General features: G+C 40.9%; 2 protein-coding genes across 5 annotated transcripts in view; both read right to left on the bottom strand.

Annotated features, from left to right (window-relative positions):
- Positions 1-2,076: 2,076 nt before the first annotated feature.
- si:dkey-94l16.4 (transcription factor 20) lies at positions 2,077-16,573 on the bottom strand. Of its 2 annotated transcripts, none has more exons than XM_061810761.1 (6): positions 16,310-16,573; positions 12,715-15,275; positions 8,951-9,044; positions 6,200-6,249; positions 6,003-6,064; positions 2,077-3,470 (listed from the first exon to the last, which is right to left on the bottom strand). In XM_061810761.1, coding segments are annotated over exons 2-6 (2,763 nt in total). In that variant the 5' UTR covers positions 15,271-15,275; positions 16,310-16,573; the 3' UTR covers positions 2,077-3,469. The 2 variants fall into 2 exon arrangements, with proteins under 2 accessions (XP_061666745.1, XP_061666746.1); XM_061810762.1 differs by lacking the exon at positions 16,310-16,573 and adding an exon at positions 15,739-16,298.
- Positions 16,574-17,166: 593 nt separating this feature from the next.
- The window catches only part of mprip (myosin phosphatase Rho interacting protein), an 82,572-nt gene continuing 73,142 nt past the window's right edge, over positions 17,167-26,596 (bottom strand). For all 3 annotated transcript variants that reach the window (XM_061809941.1, XM_061809942.1, XM_061809943.1), the window contains 6 exons: positions 26,226-26,385; positions 26,033-26,143; positions 23,686-23,772; positions 23,432-23,594; positions 21,883-21,968; positions 17,167-18,047 (listed from right to left, as the gene is read on the bottom strand). In XM_061809941.1, the coding sequence (XP_061665925.1) occupies positions 17,976-18,047; positions 21,883-21,968; positions 23,432-23,594; positions 23,686-23,772; positions 26,033-26,143; positions 26,226-26,385 (679 nt within the window). In that variant the 3' untranslated portion in view covers positions 17,167-17,975. The remainder of the gene's footprint in view (positions 18,048-21,882; positions 21,969-23,431; positions 23,595-23,685; positions 23,773-26,032; positions 26,144-26,225; positions 26,386-26,596) is intronic.

Raw genomic sequence — 26,596 nt, 5'->3', positions numbered from 1 at the left:
ATTCATGCCCCTCCAAAAGTATTGGAACAGTAAGGTCAATTCCTTTGTTGTACGCAGTTTTCAGATCAAAAGACAAATACGAGACAAGAGTTCACAATTCCAGCTTTTATTTCATGGTACACTGGTACCTCAACTTACAAAATTAATGTTCCGGAAGATGGAAGTAGAAGGACTTTATGCATGTAGAATAAGTTGGACTCGTTTCCAGTGAGAGTTGGTACTCCGCCAAGGCTGCCCTTTGTCACCAATTTTGTTCATAACTTTTATGGATAGAATTTCTCAGCACAGCAGAGGCGTGGAGGGGGTTCGGTTTGGTGGCCTCAGCATTGCATCTCTCGTCTTTGCAAATGATGTGGTTCTGTTGGCTTCATCAAGGCGTGATCTCCAAGGCTCACTGGAGCAGTTTGCAGTAAAGTGTGAAGCGGCTAGGATGAGAATCGACACTTCCAAATCTGAGACCATGGTCCTCAGTCGGAAAAAGGTGGCGTGCCCTCTCTGGGTCGGTGATGAGATCCTACCCCGAGTGGAGTTCAAATATCTTGGGGTCTTGTTCACGAGTGAGGGAAAAAAGAAAATAGACAGGCGGATTGGTGGAATGTCTGTAGTGATGTAGACTTTTTAATCGGTCTGTTGTGGTAAAGAGGGAGCTAAATCGAAAGGCAAAACTCAATTGACCAGTCAATCTACATTACTACCCTTACCTATGGGGACGAACTGTGGGTCATGACCGAAAGAACAAGATCCCGAATACAAGCACCTGAAATGAGTTTCCCCTGCAGGGTGTCGGGGCTCTCCCTTAGAGATAGTGCGAGAAGGTCAGTCATCTGGGAGAGACTCAGTGTTGAGTTGCTGCTCATCCGCATTGAGAGGAGTCAGATGAGGTGGCTGGGGCATCTAGTCCGAAACGCCTCCCGGACGCCTCCCTGGTGAGGCGCACTAGGCACGTCCTTCCGGAAAGAGACCCAGGGGACCACCCAGGACATGCTGGAGAGACTTATGTCTCTTGGCTGGCCTAGGAACGCTGGATGAAGTGGCTAGGAAAAGGGAAGTCTGGGTATCCCTGCTAAAGTTACTGCTGGGGCCAAAAACTGTAGATGGATGGATAGTTTAACCCGTTCCAAGACCCCCCCCCCACTCCAGCAAAAACAAGCCTTCAAAGTCCATAATGTAAAGAATAATGAAAATTATGTTCCTTTACCTTTGGCGTTGGGCGACTATGTGAAGAGAAGGGTGAGTGAAAAGCAAAAGGGACTGTGCGGGACGCAGGAGGAGGAAAACGTTTTGACAGGTCAGACAAAACATACGTACGAACAGATGCACGCTCAACTTAATTCCACTAAAGTTTCTTGAGACACGTGGTGAATAAATATGAAGAAACTTGCAAAAAACACAAACAAACAACTCACGTAAAAGTTGTACTTTCCCAATAAGTGCTAGCGTGTTTCGCTGACAGTCGAGTGTTCAAGGGAAACGAAAAGCATCCTGGGTTAAGATTGACGTCTCTCCTAACCCAAACTACAGTGCCAGCATAACAAATGACTTCATTTGGGGACAATGTGGGCGGTCTTGAACTGGCCAAGTCAATTACCAGACCTTAACCCATTAGAGCATGGATTTTAAATCTGCAAGAGACAGATTGGAGAACCCCCCCCTGCTCCCCCCCCCCCCAAAAAAAAAAAAAAACAAGAACTGAAAGAGGCTGGAGAAAAGGCACTAAAAAGCAACTGAAGAATGCAACAATCATGCCAGGCTTGATGCGGTTATTGCAAGTATGGGTTATGCCACCAAATAGCAAACGCTATTCAGTTAAATTAATAACGTGTTCAAATACTTTTGCTCATTTGAAAACAGGGTGGCTTCAAACAAACAGGGTTCTGTTCTGAGTTGTCTTTTTCAGATCTTTTGAGATGAAGTCTAATTGTCTGCAGTGTACAACAAAAACAAAGGAATTTACCTCGTCGTTACAATAATTTTGGAAGGACTACATCTCAACAATTCAGTATTAAATTCTTAGTATTTATAAATTTTCAGCACTCATCTACGAACATTTAATGTATTTAAAAACAAACACACAAATAAGTTTACAGGGTTTTTAATTATTGTTTTCCCCAACTGGATTCACAACCAATGACAACACAATATAAAGAAGCCTTGCCATGCTCCCAAAGTGCTTTGAGTCGGATAAAAAATAAATAAAATCTGAAGACCATTACAAGAATTTTCTTGTAACTATGGCTGGAATTACACTGCATGTCCAAGTGCCCAATCGCAATGAAATTTTTTTACTATTTCATGTATATCTGAACTAAGTGACAATATGAAAACAAAAAATTATTTGCCGCCATTGATTTAAATGAGGGTAACCTCCATATTACTTCACTGGCTGTTGTCATCAATTATTTAAGGATGGACGCAGCTGGAATGAGGCATCATATTTGATAAACTGTGTCAGGGGTGTGAAACTTTTTTTTTTTTTTGTAAAGGGCCACATTGTAGCTACAATTTCCCATACAAATCTTATCACCTCATCATGTTGGGCTAACTACTTTTGAAAATCACAAGAAGAACAGTTTGTCCAACAATTGTTTAAGTTACTGTAAAAAGGGCCTTGGTAACAAAAATCCAATATCTCAAAATACTTGTGTTATAAAGGTAACATTTTGGTGAAGATTTTGGCAAGAATCATAAGAGTTGACTATTCAATTTCACGAACCACGTAAAAAGATGTGGCGGGACAGATCTGGCCTTGAGTTGGACACCAAAGACTACATTTTTACCATACTTTTTATTCATAGAAAATCATTTTTGGGGAAAGCAGAAGCCAATGTATGTACTAGTGAATTATGTCATTTGAACCATGCAGTGTAAATCAGGCCTAAGAGCTTCTTATTCTTTTCAAAATCAAAGAACATGAAAGAGGAAGGCGTGTGGTCAACTAATACTGCAGACACTGCAAAAAGTGCTTCCTGCTCACCCCACCAAACATACACGTGGGGAGGATACATTCAAACACACCCTGTGACGATTTTCCTCTAAAAATGTGAACCGGAACATAGTTCTGTAGTTTTACAAAAAAATAAATGCATATATTTCTTAGAACAAAGGGAACCTAATGTGGCTCCACTCTTCCGCATTTCATCTGCCGCTTCTTATTTAAATGATGAACTGGCTTTACGAATAACTTAAAACACCTCAACAAAAGCAGCGAAATGACAGATTTCATGAATAAATAAAACCCAATATAATCGAATATTTACAACATTGTTTTTTTGGTGAATTAAATAGCTTGATTGTTGTGTGGAAAAAAATAAAAAATAAAACAAAAATTCATATAAATAGTTTCTAAGAGCTGAGAGTCTACCAGAAAGGAGGCCTTAAGGTTTATGGGTGCAAGATCTCCATCACAAGGGTGCCGGTCCACACATTCCAAAGGATGAGCCGGCCCCCCAACGATTTGGCAGGCGAAATGTCTGCATGGAAGAACAGGGAAACAAAAACACATCTGATAAATTAGTTGAGCCAAGTCACACATTGTGAAAATTGAGCCAAAATGAAGCACACTTCTGATCCTGGTCAGAAAAGGCCTCATTTTCAAGTGCTTCTAAAAGACGAGCCCGATTCATTGCCCTGGAGTGTGTGGTGTGTGTTTGAATCAACGGTATTTGAAGCGTGTTGTAAAAAAACTTTTATCAGTCAAAATCTGGGACGTGTGACTTCAGTGATCTTTACTTTTCAGTTCTGTTCGAATACCCGAAAAACATCTCTGTCAGTGAATACACAAACAAAGCAAATTAAATGGATGTGCACAGACAAAACATAACACATTGGTCTATATTCCCGCTGCTGGTGTGAAATTTTATGAACAAACTGAAGACGTGTGAGGTGCCACTGAATAGAAAGACGAGGGACCTTTATGTATAATCCGGGAAAAAAAAGAAATTAAAAAAAAAAAAAAGCTCTTTCGGTGGATTTTCAATGATTAGAGTACTGTGAAAGAATCTCATGTCACTAATCATTAAAAGGGTGGACTGCTACGTGAGGAATACACCACAACTTCAGTGGTAACTTGAAATGAAAATGACATTGAGAGACTGAAATGAAATGTCAGACTTTCTGGGGATGTTCAACCCTGATACTTGAGTGGTTTGAGTGAACATGATGAGGATGAATTAAAAACAATGACTTTTCTGTTTGAGCACTTTTACAAAGTCTTTCTGTGTGAATATGTAACTTTTACAACATACCAGCGGCTCATGTATGGTGAAAAGAAAAAGAAAACAGTACAGTGTGGGGGCGACCTATCAACTGGTGTGTGGTCCTCCAGAAAATACTGTAGGTAAAATGTAGTGAATTAGGAAAAAAAGGTTTAAATTTAATAAATATTAAATGACATTGTGTTCTTTAAAAACATTGTTTTATTTTATTTACAATAACTCAATCCCCAAACATTTATTTGACCAATTAAAAAATTAATCATTTTAACCAATGAAATTATTCATTTGCATTTTAAATTGTTATTTCCAGTTATTTTAATGAAGATGAAGAAATTATTAATCTAAGAATTTCAAATGTACTGTATATATGCAGAATGATTTTGCAATTTATTTTATGAATAAAAAGTGAGGCAGACACTCCATATATTTTATTATAATAGATATATATTAGACAGCAGGGGTGCTCAATGCATCAATCGCGATTGTTTTGGCCGATCGCAACGGCGTGCTGGGGGAAAACAAAAAAAGACGTCAGCCGTATGTTTTTTGACCTTTAGCTCAACGAGCATATGTAAACAACGGCACTTAGTACAGCAAAACACACTAGTCAGCGAGTTTCCCCCTATTTTAAGCCCTTGTTTTTTTCTTGAAGAATTCTCACCAAACATGAGTATGGATGCTGGAGCAAAGAAGAAGACAAAAACGTGAATGAGAGGTGGACTTTTTTTTCACATTGTCATTTTCGAAGTGTGTTTGCCTCATCCGCCAGTGTACTATTGTAATAAGAAAGAAGGGAAATGTGAAGCGGTATTTTCAAACTGTCCATGGAAAATACGACATCGACTTTTCTCCGAAAAAGAGCTGAGAATGAGAAAAATGAATGAACTAAAATTCCAACTAGCCAGACAGCAGTCACTTTTCACACAACATATTTTGACAGCGAAAGCCGCCACCGAAGCATCTTTCCGGGTTAGTCACATTATCTTTAATAACAAGAAGTCCTTCAAAGAGATGGTAAAAGAGGCTTCCATTGAACAGCTGACTCAATTGTTCCGATCTTTTAAAAATAAGGCAGAAATATTATCTTCAATAAAAACTCTGCAGCTGTAAATGAGGACACGGCGCTGTGATGCCATGGCTAAGAACTTAACCAAAAAAGTGTGGAAGGACATTGGAGATTGTGTTTCTCACTGCAATTGGACGAATCTGCTGACGTGAGTGACACAGCCCGGGTGTGCATTTTCATTTGTATGGTGTTTAGTGATTATCAACGTGAACTCAGATAGTTACAAAAAATATTAATAGTTAATTATGTTGTGCAATATTGGCTCATGCGGTTATGCAAGGCACATAAACATACATTTACACAAAGAATCCTCAATATACTTTAAAATAAATATATGTTTTGCACTTCTGTAGAGGGTAGAGCTTTGTGACTTGGTCGTTCTATTACAGCACCCCCCCCCCGCATTGCATGAAATGCTGCTTCCAAGAGAAAGCAGTCGTCTCAATGATCAAGCTCCGCCCGAGTTATAATTGCAATGAAAGCCGGTCTCACCATTGGCCCAGAATGGAGGATAAATAGAGTTGCTCACTTGAATAAGACTGTGCTATCATGCTTGATCATTGAGTAGCGCACACACACACCACACCACACACACACACACACACACACACACCACACACCACACACACAGACACACAGACACACACGGACACACACGGACACACACACACACGGACACACACACACACACACCACACACACACACACACACTTTTACTCACCAAGAGGGCCTTTTTCTCCTGCCATCATTGTGCATCCCCACTGGGGTTTTCAATGTCTTGTTCTAGGATAGGATAGAAAACTTAACATGATTCTGAATTGACCTTTCATCTGGGGGGTGGGGAAGGAGAAAAAAAAAAAGTAGACAGTTGGCATGTCATTAATGAGGTCCCACATCAAGAGTTTTTTTTGTGCTCACCTTGTGCTTTTTACACTTCATGGAGAAGTTTTCTTCGATGAGGACACAGTCTGGAAGCATAACAAGAGAAAGTGAGTCAGCCCACACATGCAGTGCCAACAGCCGGCCAAGCGCCCACAGAACATGAAGTGAGTGGAAGAAAACCTTCAGTACGAATAACAGCCCAGCCATGTTAATGTTGTGCATCATAATCTCAGCCTTAACAAAAATAACATGAGTTATGTTGACATGAAATACAAATCTGTACAATGGTACAGTTGAACAAATTAACTTGTGACAGCAAATTACATGAGCTGTTGGGGCACTTCACTGTACACAATATGTAAGAAAAGTTACAGAACAATAGATATTTAAAAGCAAAACTAAGAGCTACTATAAACTGAAGTTTTACCACCAAAAAGGGCTGTAAAACTAAATAGTGGATATGAAGAAAAAAAAAAATAATTAAATCATCTAAGCACACTATATTTGCACAAATTTACATTTTTATTGGCAGCACAGTGGAGCAGCTGTAGAGCGTTGGTGTCAACAGTTCTGAGGACTGGGGTTTAAATCCCCGTCATGCCAGTGTGGAGTTTACATGTTGCCCCCATGCCTTTTCTCCTGTTACTCCAGTTTCCTCCCAAATTCCAAAAACATGCATTGCATAAAGATTCCACATTGCCCTTAGGTGTAAGTGTGACTGTCTGATGTGCCCTGTGACTGGCAGGCTAGCAGTTCAGGGTCTACCCCGCCTCCTGCTAGCTGGGTAAGGTTTGATGGTTTAACAATGTCATAGCAATTGTGAAAACAGGGTAAATAGTTTTAATGATGATGCGACTGTCATGAAATGGATGATTTTTGGTAGATATATTAATGAAAAACCCATAGCCAATATGGTCCCATGTGTTTTTTTTTCCCCACCACAAAACATGATTTTGACGTATACAGCTTTTTGTAACTCCCGCCATGAAAATCCTCTCGGGGATTTTTTTGAGAAGCAGCAGGATGTGACGAGAAGAAGCAGGATGTGACGTACAGGACAGAGGCGCCCCCTAGTGGACTCGTTTGTTTCCATTAGTTTTACCTCCGGGAAGGTAGCTCGTTGTTCCTTCGTGTTGGCCAAAATGCCGGCTCAATGCATTGCTGGACATTGCTTGAACACTCGGGAGAATGGATTTGGCCTTCATAAGTTTGCAAGTGACCCGGTTTGTTGTGAAAAATGGATTGCACGCGTGCAGAGGACGAGAGCTTCATTGGTTCCAAATAACAGGTAGGCAGTAATGCGCCCCGGCCCGACGGTGTTCAACAAGTACTGTGGCGGCTTTGAACATACCCCTAAAATCAGCACTCAGCTCCATTATATGCCACCACGGCGCAGAAAATCAGCTACACTGGCTGAGGCGCCGCGTTTGGCGGTCACTGCTTCTGCGAAGGCTGCGCGTCGGGCTTTGGGATCGGGGGGGAGGGCTCTGAAGAACCCAGCCGAGAATGCATCACTCAGCCGCGTGCGAGCATAAAGCACCCCGGCTCGACTGTGTTGCTCAGTATTGCGGCGTCTGTGAGCACCCCCCTAAAGCAGGCCGGCTCAGCTCCATCATAAGCCACACCGGCTGGTTGCGATGAGCCGCGATGACTCATCTCCGCCGCGGAAGTGGATCGGACGGCGATGAGGTTTGGCCGTGATCGCATATCATCTGAATATGCCTCGAAACAATAGTGTAATATTGCCCCGAGGGCTCGAAACAAAAGTGTAAAATTGCCCCGGTAACTTCACTAGGTTATGTGGTGTTCGAAAAGAGGTTCCGTGTCAGACGGGGTGCGTTTGTCTCCCATAGTTAGGGTGCACCGCATGTTTTCATTTGTGAATGTCTGGGTGACGTCACGGATGGAGGACGCAGCCAATAAGGCGACCGCTTTGCGCATGGATGATGCGCTCTCCGCTCACATTTTTTTCGTATAGACATTGAAGTGAATAATGTTATATGTATTTTTCATTACAATATCTATTTTAGAATGCTTATAGGTGTGACACCTGGGCTTTAAGATATTACGACATGGCAGGTGGCTGAAGTGGACAGTTAAGATCTGTGGTGTTGTTTTTGGCATAGACAGAAAAATAGTTGAAAATGGTTATGTTCTACTGTGAACAAGAAAGATTTGTCAGGTCACATTTTAAATCTAAGTCCAGTCGTTTTTAAGTTAAAGACAAACAAGTCAGAAAATTGGTGACTTGTGTCAAGTCGTATTAATGAAGTCACCCCCAACCCCTGGTTTCTAATAACATAATTCCCGCCCTACAGAGCGGACCTGGTCATAAACCTCACCCACTACATTTTTAAAGGAAATATCATTTGGTACAAACATACGCCGCAGCTGTGTAAAAGCCGCAAGCGCTCACATTGAAACTTACATTGAAACACGAGATATTAATAAAGAAAGATGGTACACTTAACGCCAGCGCCGCGCTAAGGATAACGCCGCGCTAACAGGGCCGGTTAAAAAAAAAAACATACCACAAAATCACTGAGACACGGCAGTAACACGATAGAGCAGAGCTAACAGGGCCGGACCCGTAAAAGTCACTTCCTCGCCACATATATTCCACCAGTCTCACACTTACCTTTTCCGCTCAAGTGCCCCCTTGCAGCCGTTAGAAAAAATTAACAAATTAGGCGCATCACCGGATAAACCGCAGGATTGAAAGAGAAGTGAAAAAAGTCTCAGGTTCATAGGCCGGAAATTACTGTATATCATGTAGTGTGACCTTACCTGCCTCTAGAGCACACCTGTAGTGGTATTTGCTGGGACAACCTTTGAAGAAGCAGCCTAGCGTTGCACCTGGGGCTGAGCAGGCCGAGCACATCTGCACATACACACAAAAGTTTTCATTAGTGTGTCTTCATATTCAAAAAACGGATGCCTTTTGTAATGTATTCAAACATGCAAGTGAAACTGGGAGCAAAATGTGCAAAACTAAAAGGTAATCAGAACAAGCAAATAAACTTCAATAAGCCACAATTGACAATTTCTGACTAATTTCTAATTCTAGGAGCTACAAAAAAAATCCAAAAGTTACCCAAGTGTAACGCCCTTGTGCACAATGACAGTGGGAGGTTTGGCTACATTCTCCTTGCTCATTGCTGAACTAAAAGAGGTTTGACAAGGTTGGTCATTAACTTCTTATTTTACACTAGTACACTAGATGGGCAATTAAGATGTGAGTACGTGTGTGTGTGTGTGTGTGTGTGTGTGTGTGTACATGAAAGGCACACATTTTTATCCATAACCCCATCAACCCTCATGCCCCCCCGGGAAATTTTTGAAAAAAAAATGGATGGCTGTGGTGCATTCTGGTAATATTTGTGAACACAATTCAGACAATTGAAAGTAAAATTTCTAAGTCCTGACCCCCCCAAAAAATTGGGCAGAAGTTCCCCAAGGGCCAAGAACAGATTTTTTTGCACCCCCATTCCCTTACCACTGGATAGCACAAAATCATATTTGCCATTAAAATATGCCATCTTATCTCAAGACAAATGAATTAAGTGAACTATTCAGTGAAAAGACATCTAAAATTGTCCTTTACCTCACATTACACATATTATAGTATGGATATAGAATATAGATGAAAATATATCCTAGAATTTCTACACCGTACAGCAAAACATGTTAAAGAAGTTGATCTGGAGTAATTACTATTAACGTTTAAGTTTCAAACTTGTTACGTCGCATTGTACTGATACACTTGACCACATTGCTCACTGTCTTAGATATAGATCTAGTAATACTAATTAGTATGAGTTGCCTTTATTATATTTGATACAGTCACTCACGTTTGAAAAATGCACGGGTGTCATGCTCGCAGATAGTTGCGGGTGTGATTAGGGATGGCCTTAAAATAACTTATTGGATTAATATAACATGACTGTAAATTAAATATAAAATAAATACATAACTATAATGGAAAATAAAATTTAAAACTCAGAAATGATCATTTCCAATTTCAACTGATATTAGTAGAACATGACATAAAACGGTATTTAAAATTTTTCAGCAATAAATTATTGATCTGACAAACTTGATTTGAAGAAAAGTTAAATGCACTGGTCTGTCAAGGAATAAACATGAACGGTCTATAGCAGCAATATAATGATGCTGAAAGTTTAGCTCAACATAATCGCTTTCGTGGCAACAAACTAACGATACATTCAAACATTCCTGTCCACAATCGTGACGTATTGTTGTTGGGGGGGGGGGGGGGACACGCACCATGGGACTGCCGTAAATAGGCCGGCTTGATAGAACGCACCTTTATGTGCATGCGCTCGACACATTGGCCACATCTGAATCAAGCGACGAGGTGGATGACAGTCTCATGTTTATTTGGTTTTTTTTTTTTTTAAAAACGCCGTCACACTGCCTCGCGATCAACACAAAGAGCACCCCTGCCTGGTGTAACTAAATTTCCTTTGACATGGCTCATGATGTTGATGACTTTCGACGTAAATGCGCTTGCATTATGTGAAGCAGTTCTGAACATGCGCTTTCGCACATGCTCAGTACGGTTAACTTGCATTTCCTGTTTCTGGGAGAATGCCGGTTGTTTTGAAGCAGGCTTGTTTAGTTAACGTTTAAGGAATAAACACGTAAATTAATGTCAAGACCACACAAAATAAGTGACGTCTTGAGAGATTGCGAGGGGAGTGGTGTTACTGTTACTAGTGTTAGTGCCTCAACATGGCTACACTCGTGAAAGCAAAACAACGAACTCAAAAACATATTCGTTCAATGTTGTCAACTAATATCTGGATTAATTTTAGCCAATTTTTCCTCAATTTTCCTAAGCAATTTCCATGAAAATTAAAAAATCCGGAATTCCACGAAAATCCAGAGGACTTTCATCACTGCATAGCCACCATCTCTTAATGCAATCACTTTGATTGAATGCCAACGCATTGAAATCCAGTTGACTGGATCCATCCATCCATCCTCCCATTTTCTGAGCCTGAGTACTTGGATGCGAGCGCACCAAAGAATACCTACCAGGTGCTGGGCTTGGCCAGTAGGCCAAACACCTGCTTCTGTAAAAACAAGGATTATAGAAACCGCAATTCCGAACTCATGTAGCTCATAGCACTGCGAGCCATAGGGGGGGAAAATCTCTGCTGATACAGCACCACAGCCCCAGTAAACAGCAGCAGCCATTTATGAAACAGACAACTTCGTCAATGGCAGATCAAGTGAGGAATGTAAACTATTTTTGGAGATTGGTCTGTCCCCCATTATGTCGAGGTTTGTTTAACACAGGTTCTACTGTATGGGATTCCCCACTACAGTCAATATCAGAGTTCCAACGTAGGAAGGTTACGACCACCCGTACTTAGGAGCACGTGCAGAGGATGCCTATTAGGTATGATTTTACTGGAAGTGCGGTGCGTAAGATAGCCGTGGGAGCCTGGCAACGTGTACAATAGTTATGGCAGTGCAGCACCCCAGCATCTCACACTCACAGCACCCAACCCTACAGTACAATTTTATACTCATTTCCAGTACAAATAAAAATGATCTTGAATTATCTCACGGCTGCTTAATTCCTGTGTTCCTCCGCATAAGGGTTCCATTTTCCATCTTTTAACTGAACCTTAAGTGCGGATATAGCTCGAGATGAACCATTTCAAGCAGACTGTCTGAAGCAGAAGAGCAGTAATGCACTTCAGGATTTTTTTTTTTTTTTTTAACCATTGTTTCACCTGATAAAACATGATTTGGAGAAAAGATGTTTAAAAGGTCTCTTGGTTGGCGCTGACTCTGCAGCTTTAGATGAGAATTGCTACTTGGATCAAATTGAAAACTTCTCATTTACGTTGGTATAGCTGGACATGAGGAGTGTGCGATAATGCCCAATTATTAGCAAATTATTAAAAAAATAAAATAAATTCCAAATAAAAAGAAACTTATAATATGATCATTTCATTTTCAGCATTTTACCTACACTCAAATCCTTTATGTAAACTGGTTTGACATAAGACATTTAAACTCAAGTTTTAAGGATGATATAATTTTGAAAGGGAAGAAGTGGGTGGCGCATTTGCCCCACAGTTTTGAGGTCCAGGGTTCAAATCCCCATCTCACCTGTATGGAATTTGCATGTACTCCCCGTGCCTGCGTGTGTTTTCTCCGGGCACTGAGGTTTCCTCCCACATCCCATGTAGGTTGATTGATGAATATGAGTGTGAATGGTTGTTTTGTTTTTCTAACCCTGCCCTACAACTGGCTGGGGACCAGTTCAAGGTGTAGCCTGCCTCTCGCTTAAAGATAGCTTAGATAAGCTCTAGCACGCCTGCAACCCTAGTGAGGATAAACGGTAGACTGGAGAGCTAAATACAAGGCTTCTTAACAGTCTTCAGTCACCCAGCACAAGAGAGACTTATGCTGTCGACAATAAGCCTAATTTCAGAAAACTATGACACAGTAAGACATTATCTTTTGTAACAATGACATTACAGTCTTAAATTCTAAATTGTCGTTTTTACCGTCTCCTTGGCCACTTTGACAGATTCCTCCAGGCCATAGACTCTGCCCTTCACCAAGAACACACCATTTGCCCAGATGCCACAGTCTTCGTGGAGCCAGTACTCACAAGGCTCGAAGGGCAACACCGGTGGGCTGTACCAGTCTTCCACATCTGTTGGCCACATTTCTGAACGTGCATGATTTCCTGCAGGGCTGCCGGTGTTGTCAGCTTTTCTCTGGCGGCTTGGTGGGAGGCCTTTTTGCCAACACTGATTCGCTAGGCTGTCCTTAGAGGATAAGGGTAGAGCAGCATGTTTCCTCTCCCTGCCCCCAACACTACAAGATGAAGAATCTGAATCACTGTATTCATCCTTGTCACCTTTCAGGTCTGGGGAACGTGTTGGTGTTTTGGTGATCGGCCGGTATCCTTCAGGATAATAGGGACCATGGAGATCCCCCAAGTCCATGGCATTAGCAGAGACTCCGCACAGGCAACATACGTGGGAGCCCTGGTACTGACCCTGAGTGGATGCCCGGCCCAGCTGGAGACAGGAACTGCTGGGTACAGTTCCAGAAATAAAGCTACTGCTTTGATCCTGTAGCTCTCTCTGGCCCTTTTTGTGCTGCGTTCTGGCCTCTTCTGGGTAGTTTACTACAGTGCATAGTGATGTTGATGACTGCTGGTGATGCATACGGATGAAAGGGGAGAAATTATCAAACCTAAAGTCCTTTTTCTCCTCCTTGTAGTGGATGTACTTTAATTTGATCTCAGGCTCCTTGGGAGCGAAGAAGGAAGTAAATGGCCCAGGGTTATACTTCTTCCGTTGCCTCTTGGGAGTGCCAGACACCTTTGTCTTTGCAGCTTGCAATATTTGTGGGCCTTTTGCAGAAAGTGTGATTTTCTTTGGAGATTTTTTAAGTGCTGGTGGGGAACATCTGGCTCGATTTGTTTCCATCAACCGCTCATATTGTACAGGAAGCTCCTTTGATTTCTTAAAATGAGAATTTGACGCGGAACACAGTCTTTTCTTTGACCTCACAGGACTCATCTCTAGCAAATGTCCAGGGTAGGCAACATCATCTGGCACACTCTTTGTAAACTTGGGGTTTTTGCTATTCATCTTTTTTGATTTATTAACACAATTAGAGGTAGTGTTTTTGCATTGATTAGTTTTAAGTATGTTTTTTTTTTCTTTTTTGTTTCGAGGTACTCCTTTTTGTTTTGCTTTCACTCTGCTTCTCCTTTTTCCATCAGACACTGTGTCAATACTCATTGGACTTGTATAAGAGTCCTGAGGTGTCCTTTTGGAAGAGTTTAAATTTGTGTTAATGCATCCCGATACTTTATAACTGCTTGCATTTAAATTCATAACAAATGATTGCAAGCGAACCCCCCTATTGGACCGCATTGGTAACTTTCTTTTGGTTAGTGCTTGCTGAAGAACGCTAACATTGCCATTCATCTGAGGGGTAACAGTTTTGGGTCTGTCCTCTGAAATTCCTGACGAACAACCAACCTCGGTCAAGTCTACCAAAGGCTTCAGCTCTGGCTTTCTTGTGTGAACAAGCTGCCTGTTTTCATTGCATGAATCAAAACTTGTGCCGGTGTTGCCATTCTCAGACCTGAGCTGAATGACAGCTTCTGTAATTGAGTCATCCCATACAACCTCATCTGCCTGAAAAGAGTGGTCCTCGCTTGGCGAGGTGGTGGCTTGGGGCAGCATGAACACATCCTCGACATCACCCAGTGAGGTAGTAGAGGGAGACATGGGGTCTTTTAGAGGGCTTTTATAGTCCCTGGTCAGTGAGCACAACAGTGTTTCACCCACTTCATTCTGGACAACCACGGGTTCCTCTTTTTTAGATAATTGTAGCAGCATCTCAGATATTCCCTTCCGCTCATTCTTCTTTAGGACAGCTGTGTCAGTCGCTGGGGAAAATTCGGGACCCACACCTAAACTCGACCGGCTCTCATCTTGGCCATTTTCCAACACTTCAGTGTATTCCACTCTTGCTGGAATAATGTGTTCCTCTCTGATAGTCGTGCTCGGATTTACTGGCCCAATTAATTCACATTGTTGCTGTGGTCGACATTCTTTATCAATCTCTGGAGTCTTCGAGGACGAATGAAAAGCCTTGGTTGCTAGGTCCACTGGTGTGTCAATATGTTCCAAGTAATGCTGGTTTATTGTATAGGTGGTCCCCCTGAGCCCTTTCTCACCATCACAAGAGGGAAGGAGGGAGAACTTGCTGATAGGTGGCAAACCAGTTAAAGGCTGAGATGCTGAGAAAATGTGAGACCTGCTCACATAAGATAGGGTCACTGTGGTGTGGGACAAGGCATTGTCTGGTTGAATTTGATCTGCTGATTGGTGTGAGGCATTGGAGGTGGTGGTCTCTGAGGATGCGGGTAATCCAGAGTTTGAATGCCAGTCCGGACTCTGAACCAGGTGATGGACATCGCAGGACATGAAACTCAGGCTGCCTTTCCTGGTCAGGTCAATCACACTGGATATACTTGAATGGGAGAGGTCCTGAGGTTGTAAATCATCCAAGCTCCCTGGTGGTTGCTCCATGGCAACTGCAACACACAAAGTTGTGTAACAGATTTTTTTTTTTTTTTTTTAATCAACAGAATTAAAAACACCCTCACCAAAAAAAAAAAAAAAAAAAAAAAAAAAAAACGAAAAAAATCTTCAACACACTCCCAGTCGCTAATCTATTTTCTATATAAACATGGGGTAACCTTACCACATACAATACCATAACTATTCTTTTGAGTCCGCACTTAATAATTAAACTTTGAATTTAAATTAATAATGTTGCTATATCTTTAACTGTGTGGACCGTTGAAGATGGAAATTTGTCATAAACATTACGCTGACACATAAGAAACTGACGTGTAGGAGAATATCGATGATATTTAAAGACACGAGATCACCAAACGTGCACGTTTTACATTTTCGTCTCAAACGTCACCGAATGTTTAAAGGGACGTACTTGGGTTAAACATCAAATTTCCTTGGAAGCGGGTGAAAACTTACCAACGTTGACAAGTCAGGTATGCCAACTCGATGGCTAGAGTGTAGCTACGGCTAACGTAAGATAGCTAGGCCCAGCTACGCTGAACTACGTTTACTAATCGGCAGTTTATCATTGTTTGAAATAATGACAGAACATCATGAGGTATACAACAGTTTTAGCCCTGAAAGCGATATACAACGAGCAACATTAATTTCGGCGATGCGTGCCCAGACCATAGCCAGGAAGGTTTACTGAAATGACAACTTTTATTGCTACACCGTCGTAGATGAAGTCACTGTGCTATTAACTTCGTGATACGGAGAACGGTTTATAACGGCTTGTTGAACTGGAATTATCAATAAACACCTATCCCGAATTAAAAAGCGTATATAAATGGGTGTGAACATGAAGAACTTCACTCGTAACAGGGATACATAACCAACGACTTTCGTTTTTAAAGTCTCGAAATAATTTCCTTTGAGTCCGGCAACGTGTTTCAGAGCACTGCATGTTTCAGGGGAAGGCCCAACTAGGTGAAACAAAGACAGAGCGGAGGTAACGCGCTTTACGAAGGAAGCTGCTCAAACTTACCCGGGCGCGAGGGATCTTCGTCTTTTAAACGACCAGCTGAAAAAGACTTCCACCCCGCATCTCCTTCAAGGTTTCATATTTACTTTCAAAACCAAATTATAAATGGAGAAAGCCGCGAATAAAAAAAAAAATAAAATAGGACCTTAGAATCTCCAGGATCACTCATGACCACAGGGCTAAGTTGTTTCCTACATCTTAAATTTCCGGACGTGCCTTCCACAATAAAATAAAATAAAATGGACATTTTGGCATTTTATGTAGAAACCGTAAATGCAACGGTGGGCAGTATTGTGACACAACGTGCACGAAAATTTCAGTTCGACAAAAAAAAAAAAAAAATCCCTGCAAAACATTCGGTTAAATATACATTGGTCAGAATTGTCTATTGCGACTGCGGGACAAAAAAAAAAAAAACTTAAAAAATAAAATGAAGACTGCACCAGGGAAGCAAAGTGTTTCAAGCTTCTTTTAGCTATTTAAAATCAATTGAATATAGTGAGTATTGTCATCTCAATTTCCATTACCTTTCAATGCTACTTTGTTAGTCGTTAATAGTCACATTTTCATTTAGCTGCGAAATCACAGAAATCTTTAGAGTAAATGTAGTTTTAGTGAAGTATTAAGATCAACTCAAGCTGCATTTCCGTTTTTCAATGTTTGTCCACCCAATTTTTCTCTCACATCATAAGAGACAGACTGGTGCATACAAACTATAAATAATTTTTTGCTGACCTAAATTGAGTCACAACTGGAAAAAAAAAACATTACAATATTTGTCCTGGTTCATCAGAAAAAGTGAATCTGGGAAGGGTTACATATTTATAAATATTTAAAAAAAAGGCTACACAATGTAGTCATAAAGGGTGCAAAAATATTTATTGCTAATAAACCTGTAAGCAGTTGATGAATGTGTATTTGGTTTACATTTACAATAGAGTACAGAGGTAGGGGAATGTGAAAGAAAAATCCCAACCATTTAAATAAATACACGGTCACTGAACAAAACTACAACCACAACCAACTTCTAAACAGCTGGATCAATAAATTTAGAGCAAAAAACAAAAACCTATATATAAAATTGAACATGTATCAATTTTAGTGCCGAGAACCTCATAACCGTGTGAATTCAGCTGCAGTCTTTCCAAAAATGGCACAGAACATCTATGCTGCTACTTTGAAGTCAGATGACCGAGCAACATGATAGATTGTTTGAAAATGTAAATCTACACTTTTTTTCCCACTTCCATCTGTGCTGATAACAGCATTTCATTGCAGACCTGAACACTGGAGCCATTCCCACGTTTTATAAATGTATTTGTCAAAAATGCTGCGCCGTTTGAACATCACATTCTGGCTCGCAACAGTCTAGGAGTTAAAACAGTAGCTTACACAGTAATAGTTTTAGTGTACGCATGGCAGATGGTCAATTAAAAACAATATTTACAGTAAGACAACGACAGCAAAAAAAAAAAAGATACAAAAATTGTCACAGTTAACCGAAGTGCATGGAATGCAAATTCTAAATGTCAAATCCAAACTTCATACCATGTGTCCTTTAATAATACATGTTACTTTTGTGACCAGTGTGTGTAGTGTTATCAAATAAGTCAGAGCTAAATAGTGAACTATTAAGCATGCAGCAAGGTAAGTGGAGGTGACATCACATTCAGAACTCCTTAGTATCCTTATTTTCAAACAGGTGGAGTCTTTGCTCAGGTGTCAGTCCTTCCTTTAGACTCTGTTGGGTTGAAAGATAAGGAAATAAATATTATGGAAAAATATTAAGTCTTGATTGTACACTTCTTTGCCAGTTAGACATTTTAATGTAAAGAGTTTCCCCCTCAAAAGCACAGTTGAGTCTGTAAAAGTTGGTGGCCAAATCTTTTAATTTGACCAAAAACAAAGGAAAAATAGGTATACTGTATAATATTATATCAGCAGAGGCGGTATGATTGATGTTTGGTTAGCACATCTGCCTCATTTCTGAGAACCCGGGTTCAAATCAGGTCTTGCCTGTGTGAAGTTTGCATGCTCTACCCGCCCGCGGGTGAGTTTTCTCACACCAGTTTTCTCCTACATCTCAAAAACATGGACGGTAAGTAATTGAAGAGAAATTGTCAGTGGGTAAGAATGAGTGCGAATGTTTGTTTATATGTGCTCTGCGGTACCCCGCCCCCTGCTTGAAGATAGCTGGGATCGACTTTTTGTGTACCCCGCCCCCTGCTTGAAGATAGCTGGGATCGACTGCAGCATACCCATCACCCTAGTGAGGATAAGCAGTGTACAAAATGAATGGATGGATGTTACATCAATAGGATACGTATTCAAAACTAGTGTTTCTACACCAAACTTGTCGAACCACTCCAACACAACATTGTGAACTGGGGCACAGTTATCCTGGAAAAGATGAAGGCCTTTTCTGAACTGACATGTCTCAAGTTTCTTTCTAACACTCAAATGGTGGTCAGCAAAGTCCACTCAAATGTAGAAAATATATTTTTCAGATGTTTGAAGTGGGGCTTCACTTGTGGGTTTTTGGAATAATGTTTCAGTGTCATTTCTTTTCAACCATAATTTTACAGAAGGGTTTGTCTACAAAAAAATATTTGTGGCTTCATATGCATGTTATTTTTCAGAGTTTAAAAAGCAGCCATTTATCGTATTTTCTGGACGACAATGCGCACCGATCCAGACTCTGCAACCACTCATTATTAGCGCCGCATATACCATACACACTCGTACGTTGTAAAAATTATATATTCACACAGAAAAACTTTGTAAATGTTTATTTACATACTTTGTAAAATTCACCGTCTGTGCCACCAGGCAGGCTTACTTCAGGTCAGAACCGAACACCCAGCCAATTGCAGTTATGAATTCTTACTCATGTGACATCACATACTAATTTCAGACAGTAAATTGTCGCCGGTTGAATTTCAGATGGCGAATTGTAGCAACTATTGAAAATATGACTTTAGATTTCAATTTCAAATCCTATTTTCTGTGGCATTTCAAATTCAAATCCTGGTGACACTAATTTACTTCAAATAAGCACCTCCCCTTTCAGGGCCCTCTTTTTCTATGGGCAATTGAGGTAGATGATTCTTCTACAGCCAATTGAGGTAGATTCTTCTTTGTTTACAGCCAATTGAGGTAGAGATTATTCTACACCCGCTGAAATTAAACTTTCCGTCTTCTACACATTTGAAGGCTATGCACATCCCCAAACAAGTACATTGTAGTGAATGGCCATTTTTGAACCATTTCATTTGAACAAGTTTTTGTTGTACTTAAAGGTCCACTGTCATTGAATGCATGATTTTTAGTATGTTATTAATGAAAAAAAGGCAGCCGGAATGGACTCATCCATTTTTTCACCAGAAAATTTGATTTTGACGTATATGCCATTTTGTAACTCCCGCCATTAAAATCCTCGAGGGATTTGTTTTGAGTGCAGCAGAAAGTGACGTTAACAGGAGCAGTGCACTCAGGCCTGCTCGTCAGTTTATATTTTATCTGCTGGAAGCTAGATCGTTGTTCCTTCATGTTAGCCAAAATGCATGCCAAAATCTGTCGATGTGAGCGTGGATGGCTAAAGTGCAGCAGCCGAGGGAGGACGGTCTCCGCATGGCCTTGTGGATTGCCGCACGGCCAGGCCCGGCGTTAGCCCTGACGCATAGGTGAATCGGCTGCGGGGGTGGGGGGTTGGCTGAGCTCTACCCCCAGCGGCCACCGGCCGGTGTCTGGACACCCCACTTTGCGCGTCGCGTCACCGCCGACTGCTTCCGCGTTGGCTTGCCCACCAGCAACAGCTTGCTTGGCGGCGATTGCTTCTGCGTTGGGCCCAACGTGGAGACGTTTTGGCCGCGTGTGGGAGGAGAAAGGAGCTCTCCCACTCTGCCCGGCATGGGTCTTCCTGAGTACGCTACATACTGTCGGGGATCCTGTTGTTAGAAGTGATATGCATATCATCAAAATATGGCTTGAAATGAAAGGGTAATATTGCCCCGTTCATTTCACTCGATTGTGAGATGTTCTCTTCTTTGAAAAGAGCTTCCGTGTTTCATAGCAAGTTGCCCAATTCTGAGATGCTCTCTTTGAAAAGAGCTTCCGTGTTTCATAGCAAGTTGCCTCTACGCGTTTTCAATGGCAAATGTCCCGGTGTAACATCTGCTGATGACATTGCAGGCAATATGCCGACCACTTGGTCATCAAATGAGACTTCCGCAACTTTGCGCATGGATGACACGCTCTCCGCTCATATTTATTTTTTCGTATAGACATTGAAGTGAATAATGTTATATGTATTTTTCAGTACAATATCTATTTTAGCATGTTTATAGGCATGACAGTGGAGCTTCAAACTCACAGCTGCTAGTGAAAAAAACATTTGTGAATAATGTTATATGTATTTTTCAGTACAATATCTATTTTAGCATGTTTATAGGCATGACAGTGGAGCTTCAAACTCACAGCTGCTAGTGGAAAAAAAACATTTAACCGCATTGGAAAATAGGCTGCAGGGCTCATGCCACCTGAAAAAAGTAGCGGCTTATCGACTGGAAAATACGGTACTTCAGCTCTCATTCATGATACAGATGGAAAGGTACAGTATATTTGTCCGTACTAGCGACAGCTTGCTTTCATTTTCCATTCTAAAAATCTTTGATTAACCAATCTGCATCCACATTACAAGAGAAGCTGTTCTTTAATTACTTCCATCCATTTTCTGTTCCATTTAAAGAAAATGTTTTAAAAGGAATGGCTCAACCCTAACATCTACCCAAGCCACAAAGTCTTTAATAAGTCAAAATGCTGGTTGTTCTGTCTACACTAGTTGCTCTGCCTTTTGGCTAGCCATGAACACCCACAAACTAGTGTATGTAGTCTTAGGGACCACAGAGGCACTGCATAAAAGTCATTCATAAAATGCAAATCTGCTAATAAGCCATTACAAAAAGGTCATTCATCTGCAGAAGACACAGACACACATACAGTCCTCCACAATGGTGTTCTTAACCAGCATGCATTTATGCAGTGATTATTTGTGCACTGGAATGTAAAGGCGTGACTCAAATCTGTCTGGTGCTTTCATGGTGGAGGACAAGAGGATGTACTCAAAACACTTCGTACCTAAAGGGGAGGGAGGCCTACACGTCCTCAGCAACACTAACTGTCCCAGGGCATGTCACGACTCACAGACTGGGGACAGAAGGGGGAAAAGAGACCATGAAGTGCGCGTTAGATGGCTTTGGTGTTAACCTGCTTTAAATTTCTTTGGCGTTAACCTGGCAACACACTTTTAATGGAGTTATACCATTAACCTGGCACAATAACCGAGTCATACGATGAATAAAAAAAGCAGCTCAGAGGGCTAGGTGGCTATGCTGTCGCAAACTACATGCAGCCATTCCAGCCAGTAGATGGCAGTAGGAGACAGCTGTTCCTTTACTGGAATCACCCACCTACTTTTTGAGCAATTTAATGTAGACATAAAGTGTGACTTCCAGAAGGCATCCTGAATCACAATTATGACAATTATGGGATGAGCAACTGAATAACCGAAAACTCACCTTTGACCTCATGGTGCGTTCTGAACGTTTGGCTGCAGCAGCTGCCATTTTTAGGATATCAGGGTTGCTTTTGGACTTCATGATGTCTGTGAGGGAAAATAGAAATAATGAAAGGAAAAAATGCTACCTATATATGGAATGTGGCTGTGGTCAATGCTTAAGTTACAACAAGGGTTAGGGTTAAGGCAAGAATTTCTCCAAAACATTGCATAATTTTCGACGTAATGCCTTGTGAAGTGAAAAAACACGAAGCATTTATTTTACCACACCAAAATATTGAGCATCCATTTAAAATCCTATGATATAGCGAATTGTGATATGTAAATGGGGAAAAAAAAATCTGCAATGCATTGAATTTGCAAGAGGTGAACTGCGATATCACGAGTGAATACTGTATACAATACTGTAAATTTTGACGAGTCACTCAAAAATCATGATGGCGTTGTGGGTGCCGATGGATGGACTTTTACTTAATACTTTTAATAACACACCAAGACGTCATGGTTTCAAATCATGCATGGGAGAGAAGGTTCCCCTAATTAAACCAGCACATGTAAAGGCCCGTCTTAAGTTTGCCAATGTCCATTTGGATGATACAGAGGAGTCATGGGAGAAAGTTTTGTGGTCAGATGAGACAGAAATGGATCTTTTTGGTCATAATTCCACTAACCGTGTTCGGAGGAAGACGAATGATGAGTTCCATCCCTAATGTGAAGCATGAAGATGGTATCATTATGCTTTGCGGGTGTTTTTCCGCACATGGGACAGGACGACTGTGCTGTATTAAGGAGAGTATGACTGCGGCCATGTATTGTTAGATTTTGGGGAACAACCTCTTTCCCTCAGTCAGAGCATTGAAGATGGGTCGTGGCTGGGTCTTTCAACATGACAATGACCCGAAACAAAAACTAAGGACTGGCTCCGTAAGAAGCATATCAAGGTTCTGCCGTGATCTAGCCAGTCTCCAGACCAAAATCCAATAGAAAATCTTTGGAGGGAGCTGAAACGCCGTGTTTCTCAGCGACAGACCAGAAACCTGTCTGACCTAGAAAAGATCAATGGGGAGGAGTGGGCCAAAATCCCTCTTGCAGTGTGTGCAAACCTTGTAAACAACTAAGGGAAACGTTTGACCTCTGTGATTGCAAACAAAGCCTACTGTATCAAATATTAACATAAATATTCCTTATTTCCAGCTGTAGAACACAAATAAATCGTTAAAAAAAACACACATTGTGATTTCTGGACTTTTCTTTTTAGATTCTCTCACAGTGGACATGCACCAAAGATGAAAATTTCAGACCCCTCCATGATTTGTAAATGGGAGAGCTTGCAATATAGCTGGGTGTTCAAATACTTATTTTCTTCACTGTAGAATGGTTTTCCTCGTTTTTGAAGTTGAATTGTTCTCCTGATTTGTATGTGGTTGATTTTGGGGGTTACACTTGAGAGCGTATCATTCACAAGAAATTATCATTATCTGTTTTACAGTATAATGTAGCACGAACGCCTCTGACTAAATATCTGAAATAAGCAATATGTTTTTCTCTACCATATCCTCCTCTGTCCACTTCTTCCAGCGATGGTTCACCAAGTGCCTCATGAGCCAGCTGCAGTTGGTCTCTGAGCCGGCCGAGGTCCCGCTCGGCTTTGGCCTTGACGATGCTCAGCTCTGTGTAGATGTCTTTGTACTTATCTGTTGCATATTTTTTGTCCTAAAAAGATGTTTGGCATTTCAAACCAAGTCAAGTTTCCATCACGAGTCAGGTTGAGAAAGACTAATAGAAATTGAAAATAAAGACATACTCTCTGTGCAGCTTGGAGTTCATCTTTCAAAGAGTTGATTTCCTGCTTTAAGTATTGGACCTCAGACTCCTTCACCCTCAGCATCACCTGGAAAATAGCAGATGATAAAAACAAAGCAAAACACAGAATACTAATTCAAAGGTAATTTTGTTAATGTAATGACTAAAAAAATGCATGTATGTATAGAAAGGGTAGAGAAATAAGTCTTAGATGCATCATGATGCAGATGTAAACCACTACGATGCAATCGATCCATACATTTTAGGAGTAGATTATTATATGTAATACTGGCTGAAGTATAGAAGTGAAACTTAGATCCAGGTGCATTATTTTGCATATAGGAACTACTGTGTCAAAAAGTCATTTATATTAAATTACCATTTTTTAAAAAAAGTTTTTGGATGAATAAAAACATTTTGACATGAGTGAGACAATATATATATATTTTTGCCAATCTTAAGTCACAATTAAAATGCCATTCTGCATTTTGCAAAACGGACACATTTTCTAGTCATTTATGTACCACTTAAAATATAATGAAAATAATGGTAGTAAAAGTCAAGTTCAATTATGTTCAATTTGTTGAAATGACAGAAATATTACATTACAAACAGTTTTAAAATTAGTAGTTGTAGTCATTAATTAATGAAAAGACAAAAAAGAAGCGGTGAGAGATTCCAAACTTTAAGGGATGCGAGACGAAATTTTGCTTTGTGTTTGGGATGAACATAAAGTCGTGCCTAAATGTTTTGAGAATGACAACTGCTGTATTGGTTTCCACAATGTTTGCTGCTTCTGTGTTTTTAGATCTTGTTTAATGTCAGTTATTGTGACATACTGAAGTATAACTACAATAATTTTACAAGTGTCGAAGGCTTTTATTGACAACTAAATTAAATTTATGCAAAGAATCAATATTTGCAGTGCTGCCCTTTTTTTTCAAGACCTCTGCGATTCACCCTACCATGCGGGTCAATTAACTTCTAGGCCACATCTTGACTGATGGCAGCCCATTTTTGCATAACCAATGCTTGGAGTCTGTCAGAATTTGTTGTTTTTTGTTTGCCCGCCCGCCTCTTGAGGATCCACAACTAGCTCTCAATGGGATTAAGGTCTGGGGAGTTTCTTGCCCATGGGTCCAAAATGTCGATGTTTTCCTCTCTGAGCCACGTACTTATTGGTTTTGCCTAATGGCAAGGTGCTCCATCATGCTAGAAATGGAATTGTTCATCACCAAACAGTTTGTGGATGTGTGGGAGACGTTGCTCTTGAGGGATGTTTTGGAAACATTCTTTATTCAGGGTTAGGGTTAGTTTTTTGGAAAAATTGTGAGTGAGTCCAGTCCCTTGGCTGAGAAGCAACTGCACACATGAAGGGTCTCAGGATGACACAGGACAGATGATGGCGCTCACCTTTTCTTCTACGGGCAAGCTTTTTTCCCCAGATGCCCCTAATAATCGGAAAAGGGGATTTATCAAAGAAAATGACTTTACCTCAGTCATCACCAGTTAAATCCCTGTATCTTTTGCATAATATCCATCTGTCCCTGAAGTTTTTTTTTGTGGAGAGAAGTAGCTTCTTTGGTGCCCTTCTTGATACCAGGACACCCTCAAAAAAGTGTTTGCCTCACCGTGTGTGCAGATGCACTCACACCTGCTTGCTACCATTCCTGAGCAAGCTTCACAGTGGTGGTGACCCGATCGCGCAGCTGAATGAACTTTAGTTTGTTGGACTTTCTTGGGCATCGTGAAGCCTTCTTCATAGCAATTGAAGCAGTCTCCCTGAAGTTCTTGATGTTCTTGACATCGTTGATTTAGGTGCAATCTTACTAGCAGCAATATTTTTGCCTGTAAAGCCTGTTTTATGCATCGCAATGATGACTGCACGTTTCCTTGCCGGTAATGAAGCTTAACAGAGAAATAATAACTTCAAGCACTACCTTCTGTTTAAATCTGTTAATGGAACTCAATTAGCATGGCAATAATGACATGATGTCAAGCCTCGTCCTCATCAACACTCACTTGGGTTAACGAGACAATCACTGACATGCCAGCGGGCCCTTCTGTGTTGGTGCTGAATTGCAGTGAAAATGTGTGTGTGTATGTGTGTGTGTGTGTGGGGGGGGGGGGTATTAAGTTCTTTTTCATGGGAAATAGGGACTGCAATTAATTTCAATTCATGTGATCACTTTTCATAACATTCTGGAGTACACCCCAACTGCCATCATAAAAAAATGAGGCAGTAGATTTTGTGATTTCTGTCATTCGCAAAACCTGCCACGGCAGCATTAGGGAAACATTTGTTCTGAAAAGACCTCAGTGGAAAGGGAAAATCATCAGAATCATACTTCCAACTCGTAGAGCTCTTTTCCCTGTATTACATTTGTGTCTCCTACTCCATCCTCAGATGTCATTGAACGCATCTTGGTGATCTCTGCTGCCAGACGATTGTTAAGTTCCTGAAATACAACACAAAACAAGCTTAGACCAGTTCAATAGAGGCAGGTACTGTTTACCATATTGTTTGTGCTTTATCAGCACCTGGTTATGAGCATTGAGATCCTGGTTCTCTCTCTGACACTGCCTGAGGGCCTGCCTCTCAGCCTCCAGCGCTTGGGCAAGGTGGGCGTTTTCAAGGCACTTCTGGGAATACTGCTCTGACAACACCTCAATTTCTCGCTGGAAGGAACACAGTTCCTCACTGTAGCACAGAACAATAAATACCGCAGTGAGTGGACAGTCGTAGTGTAGAGCCAAAATTCAGATAACGCAAAAAGGTCTGGTTGTATGGATGCCAACTAAATACTAATTTTAATGTTTTCACTATTTACAATATGTTGTACAAAACCTTAAACCAAATAAAACCATGTTCTTCTCCCCGTGAAAAGGTCTACTGACACAGACCAAGAGTT

Source organism: Syngnathoides biaculeatus, chromosome 22 (genome assembly GCF_019802595.1).
Source record: "Syngnathoides biaculeatus isolate LvHL_M chromosome 22, ASM1980259v1, whole genome shotgun sequence".
Lineage (NCBI taxonomy): Eukaryota > Metazoa > Chordata > Actinopteri > Syngnathiformes > Syngnathidae > Syngnathoides > Syngnathoides biaculeatus.
The sequence above is the reverse complement of the archived record's forward strand: the minus strand, read 5'-3'. Positions and strand labels throughout refer to the sequence as shown.